Source organism: Convolutriloba macropyga, chromosome 4 (assembly GCF_964194025.1).
Source record: "Convolutriloba macropyga chromosome 4, txConMacr16.3, whole genome shotgun sequence".
Classification (NCBI taxonomy): Eukaryota; Metazoa; Xenacoelomorpha; order Acoela; family Convolutidae; genus Convolutriloba; species Convolutriloba macropyga.
Window position 1 is genome coordinate 51,106,957 of NC_134471.1, and position 12,674 is coordinate 51,119,630.

A 12,674-nucleotide genomic window follows, 5' to 3' on the forward strand; every position below is an offset into this window, starting at 1 on the left:
AACGAATCCACAAAATAACAAATACAAAGAAGCCAAAGGATCGAACAATTTTACGAGATCACACCGTTCAAGGCACTATAATTATAAGATGCTACCTGCAAGAACTGTACATCGTCGCTATCTCCTCATTTTAACATCAAAGAGTTTTCCTTCTTAAAGGATTACGTAGACATAACAAGAAACCCAGAAAATGAAACAGTAAAAAAATCTCGAAAAATTATTAGGAAAATAATGGTAGACGCAATCAGTCACAACGTATAACCAAGCGCGAAAATGTTTGAATCAATAAAAGTAATGGAGACTTCTAAACAGTGAGATTGAGTTACATGGTTACAAAATTAAAAGCAAAAACAATACAATTGAAAAAAAAAACATTATTTCAATTTTAAAGTCATTAAAACAAACAGCTATGAAAGGAATTCTTTAAATAGGTTGAGTTATACAACCTGGGGAAGCAATTGAGATCTATCGTTATTAGGTATATGGCGTAAATCAACAAAAAAGACAAACATAGGCACAAACAAAAAATCGATAAAATTTTGCGAGATAACTGTCTCAGCCCAAAAAGCATAAATTGTATAACAAAAACAATTAAATAGTCAGATACGCCTTTTCCAACGCTGTGCATTTTCCATACTATGTTTTCTTTAATTGGACTTGTCAATAATGCGATAATTCGACAAGGAAACAAAATGAACTCATAAAATACGCAGTTAAGCTGAAAATTAAGAAATTGAAAAGGCTTAGTATCGAAACAAAGAGACCATTAGTTGAACATAAAACCGTTAGGGACATTAATTTATAACCCACAGGAAATGGGTTTCTACCTGTTTACTGACACAGCGACCGAAGTTATAATTTCGTGAAGTTTCCTATGACCATATCTGCAAAATTAGTGAAGAATAAACTGAACAAATAGGAACTTCAGGCAGGGCCACTTTTTGCCAATATTTTACCACGAATATTCCGACCACAATCATGGGGAGCATGTTACTGTATATAAGATTGGGAGGATTGTTTACAAATCCAGAAGCTTGTGGCTTGTGTAGTCGTCATGGTCTCCGTAGTCCATACCTGAAACAGATGAGTTGTATTTAAATTGTATTAGAACTGATGTAAAGCATCGGATGTTCAGAATGTTATGATCGGATAAGATTCAGAAATAGCTGCCCAATTACATCACAACCCGAGCAGCTGTAAAATGGAGTAACATAATAAACTAAAGGAACAGAACTGTTTCCTTCACCCTGTAAGATTTTAAACTCACTATAACTGATATTTTTACCCTTATGATGGCGTTTATAACATGTATCGGGTAGTTTCCCCCTCTGATTAAACTTAGCAAGTCATTATCAGTACATATACACGAATAGCTTATTGGCACATGCTAATGAAAGCAAAAGGTAACAGTTCGATATGAACTTAAAAAGTGCTTAATACCTCGAAAACAATGAGGGAGCATCACAGGATTACAAAGGGTTCTCAACCAATAACTGAAATATGAAATAAAATTTTACTTCCAACAGTTCCATCCAATAAATCATATCTTTTGTCGAAATGATTCAGACGGGCTTTTTTAGGTTGTAAAGAAATAGATGATTCAGAAAGAAAGAGAGACCCTAATACCAGTCACAAATTAGTAACAGATTAACTTGCGGTCTTCATAATGCATCTGCATAATAACGTCAATTTCCCAGTTATTAAATTCATTAAACTCGTAAGCCCCTGAAAATTTATCATTGAAACCATTTCCTCAGATTAAAAATCGACCGAAAATTGAACTAAAAATGAAGCTCAAAAACCCAATTGTTTTAGAAACGAAAAATAATTAAAAGTCATAACAGACTTCAAATTTCAACAAACAGCGATGGATTAGGTTGCAATACCTCATGAAGCCATTTGGACCTGATAATAATGAGACTAAATAACGAACCCACAAAATAACAAATACAAAGAAGCCAAAGGATCGAACAATTTTACGAGATCACACCGTTCAAGGCACTATAATTATAAGATGCTACCTGCAAGAACAGTACATCGTCGCTATCTCCTCATTTTAACATCAAAGAGTTTTCCTTCTTAAAGGATTACGTAGACATAACAAGAAACCCAGAAAATGAAACAGTAAAAAAATCTCGAAAAATTATTAGGAAAATAATGGTAGACGCAATCAGTCACAACGTATAACCAAGCGCGAAAATGTTTGAATCAATAAAAGTAATGGATACTTCTAAACAGTGAGATTGAGTTACAAGAGATTGAGTTATACTACCTGGGGAAGCAATTGAGATCTATCGTTATTAGGTATATGGCGTAAATCAACAAAAAAAGACAAACATAGGCACAAACAAAAAATCCATAAAATTTTGCGAGATAACTGTCTCAGCCCAAAAAGCATAAATTGTATAACAAAAACAATTAAATAGTCAGATACGCCTTTTCCAACGCTGTGCATTTTCCATACTATGTTTTTAATTGGACTTGTCAATAATGCGATAATTCGACAAGGAAACAAAATGAACTCATAAAATACGCAGTTAAGCTGAAAATTAAGAAATTGAAAAGGCGTAGTATCGAAACAAAGAGACCATTAGTTGAACATAAAACCGTTAGGGACATTAATTTATAACCCACAGGAAATGGGTTTCTACCTGTTTACTGACACTGCGACCGAAGTTGAGAGAAGTAAGATAAAATAGTGGCGAAGTTCCAAAATTAACCGATGTTTTCTTAAAACAAATATTCAAAGTCATAACAGACTTTAGGTTAACAACTGAGAGAAGTTTCAAGGTTCATTTTTACCTCCTGAAAAATAACAGGATCTTTGACTCGGGACAAAAAGTCATTGGGCTACAAAAAAAGATAACAAATGAAAGCAAAATTCAAGAAAAACTTAATTTTTTTTACGAAAACAATTCGTGAGAGCCATAGAAACCATGCGATTAACTCAGAAACCGTAATATAATCTCGTTCGGCCTCATTGTTTGTAAATAGTATCTGACACTAATTGAGCCCTGATTTGAAATTCTTGTAAGTAAAAAAAAGTTTACTTGAAAAACATTTACATAGCGGAAAAAAAGTCGCGCCCCATTAAATCTAAAAAATTTTTTATCGTAAGGATCCATGGCGAGATCAAGATCAGCACAGATGTTGCTGTGCGTCTAACAAAATACTCATTTCCTCAAATGCTTGCAAAATAGATCAATTTAACAAATTTCAGCTCGTCAAAAAAATGCAATTTGTATATTTATTGAGTTTAAATTTGTAAAAGACTGGCAAAATTGTAACTCCAGAAGACTCTCAAACTCAGTGGGTGTACAACTAGCTCGTTTTTGAGCTGAAAAAGAATATGGCCGCAGTTTTAAGGTATCTACTTCCAGCAAATTTAAAGCAAGTCGGTTAAAAAAAAGCAAATTTGGTCCCAAAAAAGTCGAATTTTGGAAAATTTAGCATAAAATCTAGCCCAAAAACTCGGACCAAACAATTCAGCAACCCTCCTCTATCTTTAGAGACAAAATTAATAACACTACAATTGACAATTTAAACATATTTTACCAAAATTAACGAAAATTTGGTCAAAAATGTGAATAAAACAGCTGAATTACGTCTAATATTCACACAATTTTAAACCTCGGTAACTCCCTATAAAAAGCAAAATTGAAAAAATCTTTTTTATTCCATATTCTACACTGGACGGGCTTTTTAATGATACCACTCAACTCTGCGATGATTATATCGATCGGCCAAAATTGTCTGAACAAAAAAACCCATTTGAGTATGTAGTTCCTCCCCCACTAAAGTGGGTCGGAACAATTAGGCATGTTCAATAACAGCATTCCTTTTCCATGCTATGCTCAAGTGGATAACCAAGCTTTACTTCTTTAGTAAAACAAAAAAAAACCGATTAATTACAATTACATTTCTAAAGATCAAAACAAATATTTAAAAAGAAGAGAATGAAAATAAACAACTTAACACAATATACAAATTATACAAAAGTCTCCAATACATTTTAAAGATATGTGGTATAATTTCGTGAAGTTTCCTATAACCATATCTGCAAAATTAGTGAAGAATAAACTGAACAAATAGGAACTTCAGGCAGGGCCACTTTTTGCCAATATTTTACCACGAATATTCCGACCACAATCATGGGGAGCATGTTACTGTATATAAGATTGGGAGGATTGTTTACAAATCCAGAAGCTTGTGGCTTGTGTAGTCGTCATGGTCTCCGTAGTCCATACCTGAAACAGATGAGTTGTATTTAAATTGTATTAGAACTGATGTAAAGCATCGGATGTTCAGAATGTTATGATCGGATAAGATTCAGAAATAGCTGCCCAATTACATCACAACCCGAGCAGCTGTAAAATGGAGTAACATAATAAACTAAAGGAACAGAACTGTTTCCTTCACCCTGTAAGATTTTTAACTCACTATAACTGATATTTTTACCCTTATGATGGCGTTTATAACATGTATCGGGTAGTTTCCCCCTCTGATTAAACTTAGCAAGTCATACGAATAGCTTATTGGCACATGCTAATGAAAGCAAAAGGTAACAGTTCGATATGAACTTAAAAAGTGCTTAATACCTCGAAAACAATGAGGGAGCATCACAGGATTACAAAGGGTTCTCAACCAATAACTGAAATATGAAATAAAATTTTACTTCCAACAGTTCCATCCAATAAATCATATCTTTTGTCGACCTGATTCAGACGGGCTTTTTTAGGTTGTAAAGAAATAGATGATTCAGAAAGAAAGAGAGACCCTAATACCAGTCACAAATTAGTAACAGATTAACTTGCGGTCTTCATAATGCATCTGCATAATAACGTCAATTTCCCAGTTATTAAATTCATTAAACTCGTAAGCCCCTGAAAATTTATCATTGAAACCATTTCCTCAGAATAGGAGACGGCGAAACTCGTCAAAACATAAGAAGCTGGCGTTTGAAAGAACATCATTGGATGTTTTCAGTTGCTGGTGCGCAGCATCAAATTCTTAACTGAAAACTGGCACAAACTAACCCATACTTTAGCATTGCTCTTTCACTTTTAAGAAGTTTTAATCACTTTTATGTGCCAATGCAGTAACTATCAAAAATCAGAAAATGGAGCTCAAAATATTAGCAAAATAGGAACCAAAAGTACTATACCAGTATAAAAAATGATTATGGGATCACTTCAGGTATCGCACGTACTCCAGTTCAAACTGACCTCAACTATGATTACGGAAAATAATTAAGAAGATATCACACGATCATTATTATATAACATAACCGACTAACGTCGGGCGAATTGCTCTCAAACGACCGGCGAGTGATTGGCTTCGTCAGTAGCTAGCCACGGGGGGGGGGGGGGGTGCACCGGGGGCTGATGGGGGGCACTGGGTTGGGGGGGGGGGGGCAACAGCGCGGTGGGGGGTGGCGCAATAGTGGGGGTGGGGGGTCAACAGGGGGGGGGGGGGGGTGTCTCAACCTCTAAGAACCGCCCTTCACACCATAAGTATAAGTCTCCAAAACAGTTTGAGCTGAAACAGAGCTGAAAGGCTCTAAGAGCACTTAATGCCCGCTGGACGCTACCTGTTTATCCCGTTTTTGAGGACGAAAAGTCAAAAGCGTCAGACGCAAAATCGGTCAAGCGAAAAATCGCATTAAAAAAAGACCGACAGGACTTATATAATTGATACAAACTTCGTTTGAGAGAAATTAATAAGCGTGATTATAATGCTACTCTTCCATGTTGAAATTGATTTTACGAAGTGACATCATAGCTGCCAGTGATAGGAAGCTACAAATGTAGTTATAACTACATTTGTAGCTTCCTAGCACTGGCAGCTATGATGTAACTTGGTAAAATCAATTTCAACAAGGAAGAGTAGCATTAGAATGCTAGTGAGAAGGGTCACCGAGGGAATCGGTAACCACTATGTTAATTAATGAAACTACAGCCAAAACTACAGCAAAGGGTTGGTTAAAAACGAGAAAGGATACGGATTGGATAGCGCAATCAGATGATTTCATTAATCAATTTCTCGCAATTAAAAAGAGTTAATCCGAATTTCCGACTCACTTACTGATGAATTGATGAAACAAAGGATAAATGGATTCAAATCATTGGTCCGTTTGCTATGTAATAAACCAATATTCAACAGCAATAAAATTATCTTAGAGCCCAATAAAATACTTACAGCGCCATTAACTTTTTAAAAACTGGATTTGGGCCCGAAATATCTTACGACTTGTCATCCTAATTCTTCTAATAGTTTCACGCATAGAGACTTAACCCGTTATAATGAAAATCTATTCAAATTTTCAGCAATTACAAATAACATTAAGCTTGGAATTCTAGGTGCAACCTGGCAAACCACTTCACCGAAGACAACCAAACTGAAAAAGTTCAAATTAACGCTTTCCGGTTCGAACTCGTTTTCAAAGAAGCATTTCACATCACAATTCTTATCTGGAAATATACATAGTTTTCTCATTTCTAGGTGTAACACAGGTCTCGCGTAAAATTCGCCCAGGATCAATTTTCTTTTCACAAGCAATTTGGATCGAGCATGATAAACAGCAAATTTCTAAACCTGCAAAACATACTGACAAATAGAATGCCTGATTCTTACCGTGTCTTCCTCCTTGTTCCATTGCCCTCTGTTCTTTCTCGTTCTCCTGTTGTCGGATCTCGGCCATCTGGGTCTCAAGGTCGGTCAAGGCCTCTTTCGATGTCATAGCTTTCAACAGGGCATTCTCACGCTTCACCAAGTGGAACTCCTGAAGAAGAATTAAAACTGTTCACAGCCGTTACAGAAAAAAAAACTATTAACTGTAAATGAGATGTTATGCAAAATGTGGCTCAGGGGAATTTTCAATTATCCTAAATTGACATCAGAGCTTCAGCAAAAACTCACGAAAGTCATATTCAAAGTCAAATGAGACTGGCACGATTTGTTAGCTTAGCATTAATTATACTCATGACCTTGTTCAGCCTTGAAACTCCGTGTGGAGAAAATAATATCAGGATACGAACAATGTCCGGAATCTTTCGACTGACATCTTCGGAAATCTCCCATTAGCTTAATTATGCTAACAAAGTGCCGTTTAAGCACAGTTCAATAATTGCATTTTTTTCCGATCAGCAACTTGAATTCAAAACAGAAAGCGAATTACAAGGTACCCGTTCACAAGAGTCCAGAGAATCGAACTTCTGTGGCTCCTCTTTGATGATTTCCTCGTGGTACTTCAGCCTGTCTTCGTCAGTTAGAACCAGACCCTCTTCAGCGAACATCATATCAAGCAGTTCATTGTACACCTACAACAATATGCTATACCATGTACGAAGAATATTTAAAACATAGCCGGAATAGCTGCGAAAGCATAGAATTGCGTGTCGTATAATAGAGATAGGAACAGATACAGATATAAGTTCAAAAAGTTATCGACGCTGCTCAAAAAAATACGTAAAAAAACATTCAGCGATAAACCTAAATAACTATTGCTAGATAGAGTGAGAAAAGACGTCACGCACGCAAAAAGCCATTAAAGAGAGGAAGAAGCAATTCAGAAAATTTGAATTTTTCAGCTTTGCTACGTGAACAAATGTAAAACGAAAAAGTTACACGACGAAACAAAACATAACCGGAAGAATTCCCGAAACAACTCGAAGAGTCGTCTCACTGACCCAAAATACTTTTTAAATTACCTGGTACTTAATAAATGACTATTAAAACTAAAAAATAGGTCTAAAATTGAAAAATAGCCCATAAAACCAACTGAACTAAAAAAAAAATTTGCAAAAGTCTATTACTCCAGTAATTAATGCAGGCAAAAACTACTACGAAAATTGTTTTAAGGAAAAGGAAACATCAAATTGCTCAAGCGGCAAAGTGCAAGCTATGTTAAGCTGCCAAAAATCTCTATTTTCGAACAAAAATTTAAAACTGCAAGAAACGGTTACAAAATTTATCAACTTCCTTAATTACTCATTAAAAACACTAATTTAAACCAAAAAACTGCAATCACTTAATAACTAAATAAACCTTAAGAAATAGTTGTCGTTCTAAATCACAATGAACGCGATGATAAAACTAAACAATGGCTAATGAAATTATCAAGTCAGAAATTAATCATGAAAAAGACTTATAAGAAAGATCAATATTCAAAAGCAAAAGTCTTATATTACCAAAATCTAGCCTTATGGACAATCCAAGAAGAAAACTGTCGACTAGAACTATGAATCTAGCACAAAATCAGTGCTATATTGTATTTAAGAACAAGCAGCAAATGAAAAATGAAAAAATTGACTAAAATTATCAGTTCAAATCAATCATTTTAAAACTAATAGATACAGGGCCAATAAAAATATAAACCAGGAGAGACTGTTGGAAAAATACACGCTACAGTGTAGGGAACACAGACATTGCAAAAAGGATGAGAAAACAGATTGACAACTTTTGAAAAAAAAATCAAATAGGAAATTCAAATGACAATCAAAATGAAAGCCATTGAGCTAAAACATGGAATTTTCATTATTAAGCAATCGAGGCTCAAAAAATGCATGCCCATCTTCTCAGTAAAAACGAAAACAGTTCAAGCTCGAAACAAAGAATTTGAAAAAATTGGTCAATAAATGGTCAAATTCTTTCTTAATATCAAAGGCTTATTATCAAAAATTACTTCAGTTAACAATAAAACAAAACAGAAATCGTTGACGCTGCTGGTGAATAGTTTTTTAAAAGTTTCAATAGTAAATAACTACAAAATACAAAAAAATGGGGAACTGTGACAAAAACCGCCAAAACCGGATTAGTTTGTGTACACTTTTATAAAAACAGGAAAATCTCACTCCAAAAAAGGCATTCAATTGATAAATTGTCAAAAGGACGTTGCCATATTTACTGAGCAGGTAGAAAACAGTCGGCACAAAGCTCCAAAAATGAAGAAACAGATGGAAAAAGGCCAAAAATTGACAAAAATGAAATACGCCAACTTTGCGCATGAAGAGCATTATTAGGCTCGCAAAAAATTGCGGTATCAATTTCAGAGGGTTATATATTCAAGCAAAATCAATGAGAACTTATTTCTACAAAAACAAAAAAAAATTACAACAAAAAATTGGGCCAAATAGACGAAAACACGGCTTAACATAGCTGGCAGATTGCCGGAAAATAGCCGCCTTTGATGCACATCGGGATTGAAACAGAAAAAGAAACAAAGAGATAAAATGACCAATTTTTTTTGTTTTTCTTCAATGTCAAAAGTGTTCTAACTTGGCATGCAGTTTCAGTTGGATTCTAAAACTATACCTAATTCGGCTTCAAAAATGAAAGCTAATAAGCTTATACCAATGTCAGCTAGCAAACACTAATGACCTTTGATAATCTAATTCTCAATGACTTAATGACCAGGCTTTATCGGTTTATCCCGTCACTTTAGATTTTGATCTTTTGACTTTGGAAGTATTCACCACATAGCGTAATTCAATGCGTGAAAGAATCTAAAATCCATTCAGTTGAAACAGTGAGTGAAGTAAGTCAGAAGTCAAACGTGAAAATCGTGACTTTTGTAAAAACGAAAAACGTGATCAAAAGATAAAGCGAATAAAAAAGGAGAGGCCTAAATAATAGCCGTTGAGAGACTGACGGCGGCTATTAAAAACTGTCATCTATATTTGCCACTCTCAAAAACACTTTTCAAAGTCAAAAAGTCATTCACTCAACGCAGCTTATGATCAAATAACTTCTCTAGCTCCAAAAAAATTAGTTCACACGGCACTTTTACTCATTTTCGCTTTTTGAACAAATAGTACTTCGTGTAAAAAAAACGTAAGAAAACCAAAACTCCTTTTCGAGTAGTAAAAACCAAGATCACCGCAATATAGCTCCGCTCAGCTTACAGCTTCGCAGCTGTAATAAATGATACTGTCTAAAAATCCACACGAGCCTAAAATGGGTTAAAATATATTGTACGGCAACGAAAAGATCGTTGAGTTATTTGAACACATAAAAAATATTTCCGTAATTCAAACTCTAGAGCATAAAGTTTCAAAAGTTTTTAAGCTGAATAAAAAACTAAGAGAGCTGTTAGAAAAAATATATTCTGGTAATATATCAGGAGCATTGGTTCGCACCTAGTTTCAACTAAGCTGACATGGTTCTTCATAAAGTTGATCAAAAACTTACATGTTTGCTGATGAGTCCACGTGACCTCTGTGTCTCGTAAACATCCCACTTGTGTTGCATTGTCTCACACAAAAAGGGGTACACTAAACACAGTTCAATTCACTAGTAATAGGACCTGTAATCGTTTTACATCCAATGCACCGTTCGCATAATAATTTCCTAGACAACACAACTTTTCTGCCGAGATATTTTCAAGTAAATATCTCGCAAAAACTTAGATTAATAATATACAGTAAAGCAAACATGTCGACTTACCATAAAACGGTTCTTTGATCTGCCTTACTTCGGTCCAAAATTTCATAGGCATATATTTTTATTAGTTTTACTTTTCAGTACTTCTTTCGAATTATGCTCTGTTTTTCTGAACTATGTTATTTTTCTGGCCCATAACGTTATTGGTTTCATCTTTAAAATGACAAAGCGCAGCTGAAATCTGCTTTGACTCAGAGTTAGACTTTGAACAAAGTTTATATTTTTACAATTCAAAGAATTTGAATTGTATTGGGGCGCTGTCTTTTTTTTACGACTCGAAGAGGAGTATTGGTTTTCTTAAGGTTTTTTTTTACCGGAAGTACTATTCGTTCAGACGATGTTTTGACCTAAAAGCGAAAGCGAGTAAAATTGCAATGTGAACTAATTTTTTCTGAGCGAGAGAAGTTTTTTGATCATGCGCTGCGTTTAGTGAATGACTTTTTGACATTGAAAAGTAGTTTTTGACTGAATGGCACATATAGATAACCGCTTTTAGCCGTTTTTTCGTCTAAGTGGCCTAGTTTTTTTGCTTGTAATTTGGTTTTTTGTAGAAATAATTTTCAATCGATGCTATGTTGAAATGTAAACCCTGGAAATTGATAGCACAGTATTTTGCATAGCCTGAAATTGCGTTTCAAATGCGAAATTGGGACATATTTCTTTATTTTTTAGTTAATTTTTGGCTTTTTTTCTATTAATTTCTTCATTTTTGGATCTTTTAGCTGTTTTTTGTCAAAAATCAGTTAATATGGCAACTTCCCTTTGATAATTCATATACTCAATGCCTCTTTCTACCTCGATGTAATTTTGTTTTATAAAATTGTGCATTTGCTAATCCGATTTTCGTAGTTTTTTTGCCAATTTTTTTTCCGTTTTTTGTTTGTATTTTGCTTTTAATTACTAGAAATAGTTTTTTTTGGGAACATGAGGGACTTTAATTTTGTTTCAATAAAAATTCAATCATTTTTTGGTGTTAAGTTTTTGAAAAAACAGATAAATTTTCATAAATGCAGTCTTAAATATTTTTGACCACTTTTTTGCAAAATGTTTCATTGTTTCGTATATCTGAATTCTGCTTTTTCTTGTTTTATTTTGTTCAGCAAGTTGGATTTTTGTCTCGAATGACTCGTTGTCTTTTCTATGTCTCAAATGCTGATCAATGAAATTACTCGTTTTTCTTGATTTTTTTAAATTTGGTTTTTAACTTTCAAAAATCAAGAATTGGTCTTTTTGTTACGGTGTTCCTAACATTGTGTCCATATTGTTCACATTCTCGTTTGTATCGTTCTATTTTTGTCCTGGCACCTACTTTTGTATTCGTTATATTGATTTTTTCAGTTGTTAAAAAATTGAATGAATTCACCTTTTTCTTAGATCTTGGTTTCTTCGGTTTGCAATTGATTTAATTCAAAATAAGGCAGTACTGGGAGTTTGCTAGAAAGTCTTTTCCAACATTTCGAATTATTACTTTTCATTGCAATTTTCTTCCGGGCTTGGTATTGTTTTAGACGATTGTTTGCTTTTGAATATTATTCTGTTGCTTTTGTTTTTCTATAATTAATTTAATTTTTGAATTAGTATGAAATCATGTTGTCTAGCATATATACAACAAGGAAGAATCGTGTATTATTTTTGTCTTAATTGCCGTGATTAGAAAACTAATTGTAGTGTTTCTCTGATTCTTAAGTTTGAGCACTCTTTTTTGAATAATTTTGACTTTCCTGTCTTTTTTGAAAAGTTTTTATCTGCCGTTTGCTTTCGCGATCTTTTTGAGATTAGAATCATTAATTATCTGAGGGCAATTGATGGCCATGTCAATTTTGTCAGGTTATCAGTTTTTTGACCATCCTAAAAATTTCAAACGTTACCAAACGTTTTCAATAATAAAATTTTGCTGCATTTTCTTTCTCTTGGTGACAGTGGTTTAAATTTCACCGATTTTTAGATCAGACCCGCGGAGGCAATGAGTTAATGGTTTAATACAAAAGGTAATGGCTTCAGCTTTTTGTGAAGTTTTGGTGCTTCGAGTCGCTTCCGGAATTCTTCCGGCTATGTTTTTTTTTAAGATCTGTTCACACATTTTCATGATTTTTGAAGTCAAATTGGAGTAGTGATTTTGGTCACGCCGAAACAGGAAATGGAGCGAAAAAGCGAGTGGTTTTGCGGCGTGAAATTTTTTCGCTCTAAATTTAAGAGTGAGAAAACGGTGTTTGAACAAAAATTCGCTTTCTCGC

General features: G+C 34.2%; 1 protein-coding gene across 3 annotated transcripts in view; it reads right to left on the minus strand.

The window, feature by feature from the left end:
* Window positions 1–3,890: 3,890 nt before the first annotated feature.
* The window catches only part of LOC142337737 (N-acetylglucosamine-1-phosphotransferase subunit gamma-like), an 88,796-nt gene continuing 80,012 nt past the window's right edge, over window positions 3,891–12,674 (minus strand). Inside the window, exons 7-11 of one of the 3 annotated variants that reach the window (XM_075387213.1) lie at window positions 10,189–10,271; window positions 7,185–7,319; window positions 6,634–6,781; window positions 4,815–4,830; window positions 3,891–4,247 (exon numbers count right to left, since the gene is read on the minus strand). In XM_075387213.1, the coding sequence (XP_075243328.1) occupies window positions 4,820–4,830; window positions 6,634–6,781; window positions 7,185–7,319; window positions 10,189–10,271 (377 nt within the window). In that variant the 3' untranslated portion in view covers window positions 3,891–4,247; window positions 4,815–4,819. Of the gene's footprint in view, window positions 4,248–4,810; window positions 4,831–6,633; window positions 6,782–7,184; window positions 7,320–10,188; window positions 10,272–12,674 lie in introns of all 3 variants that reach the window. The other 2 variants (XM_075387212.1, XM_075387211.1) reach the window with 2 other exon arrangements.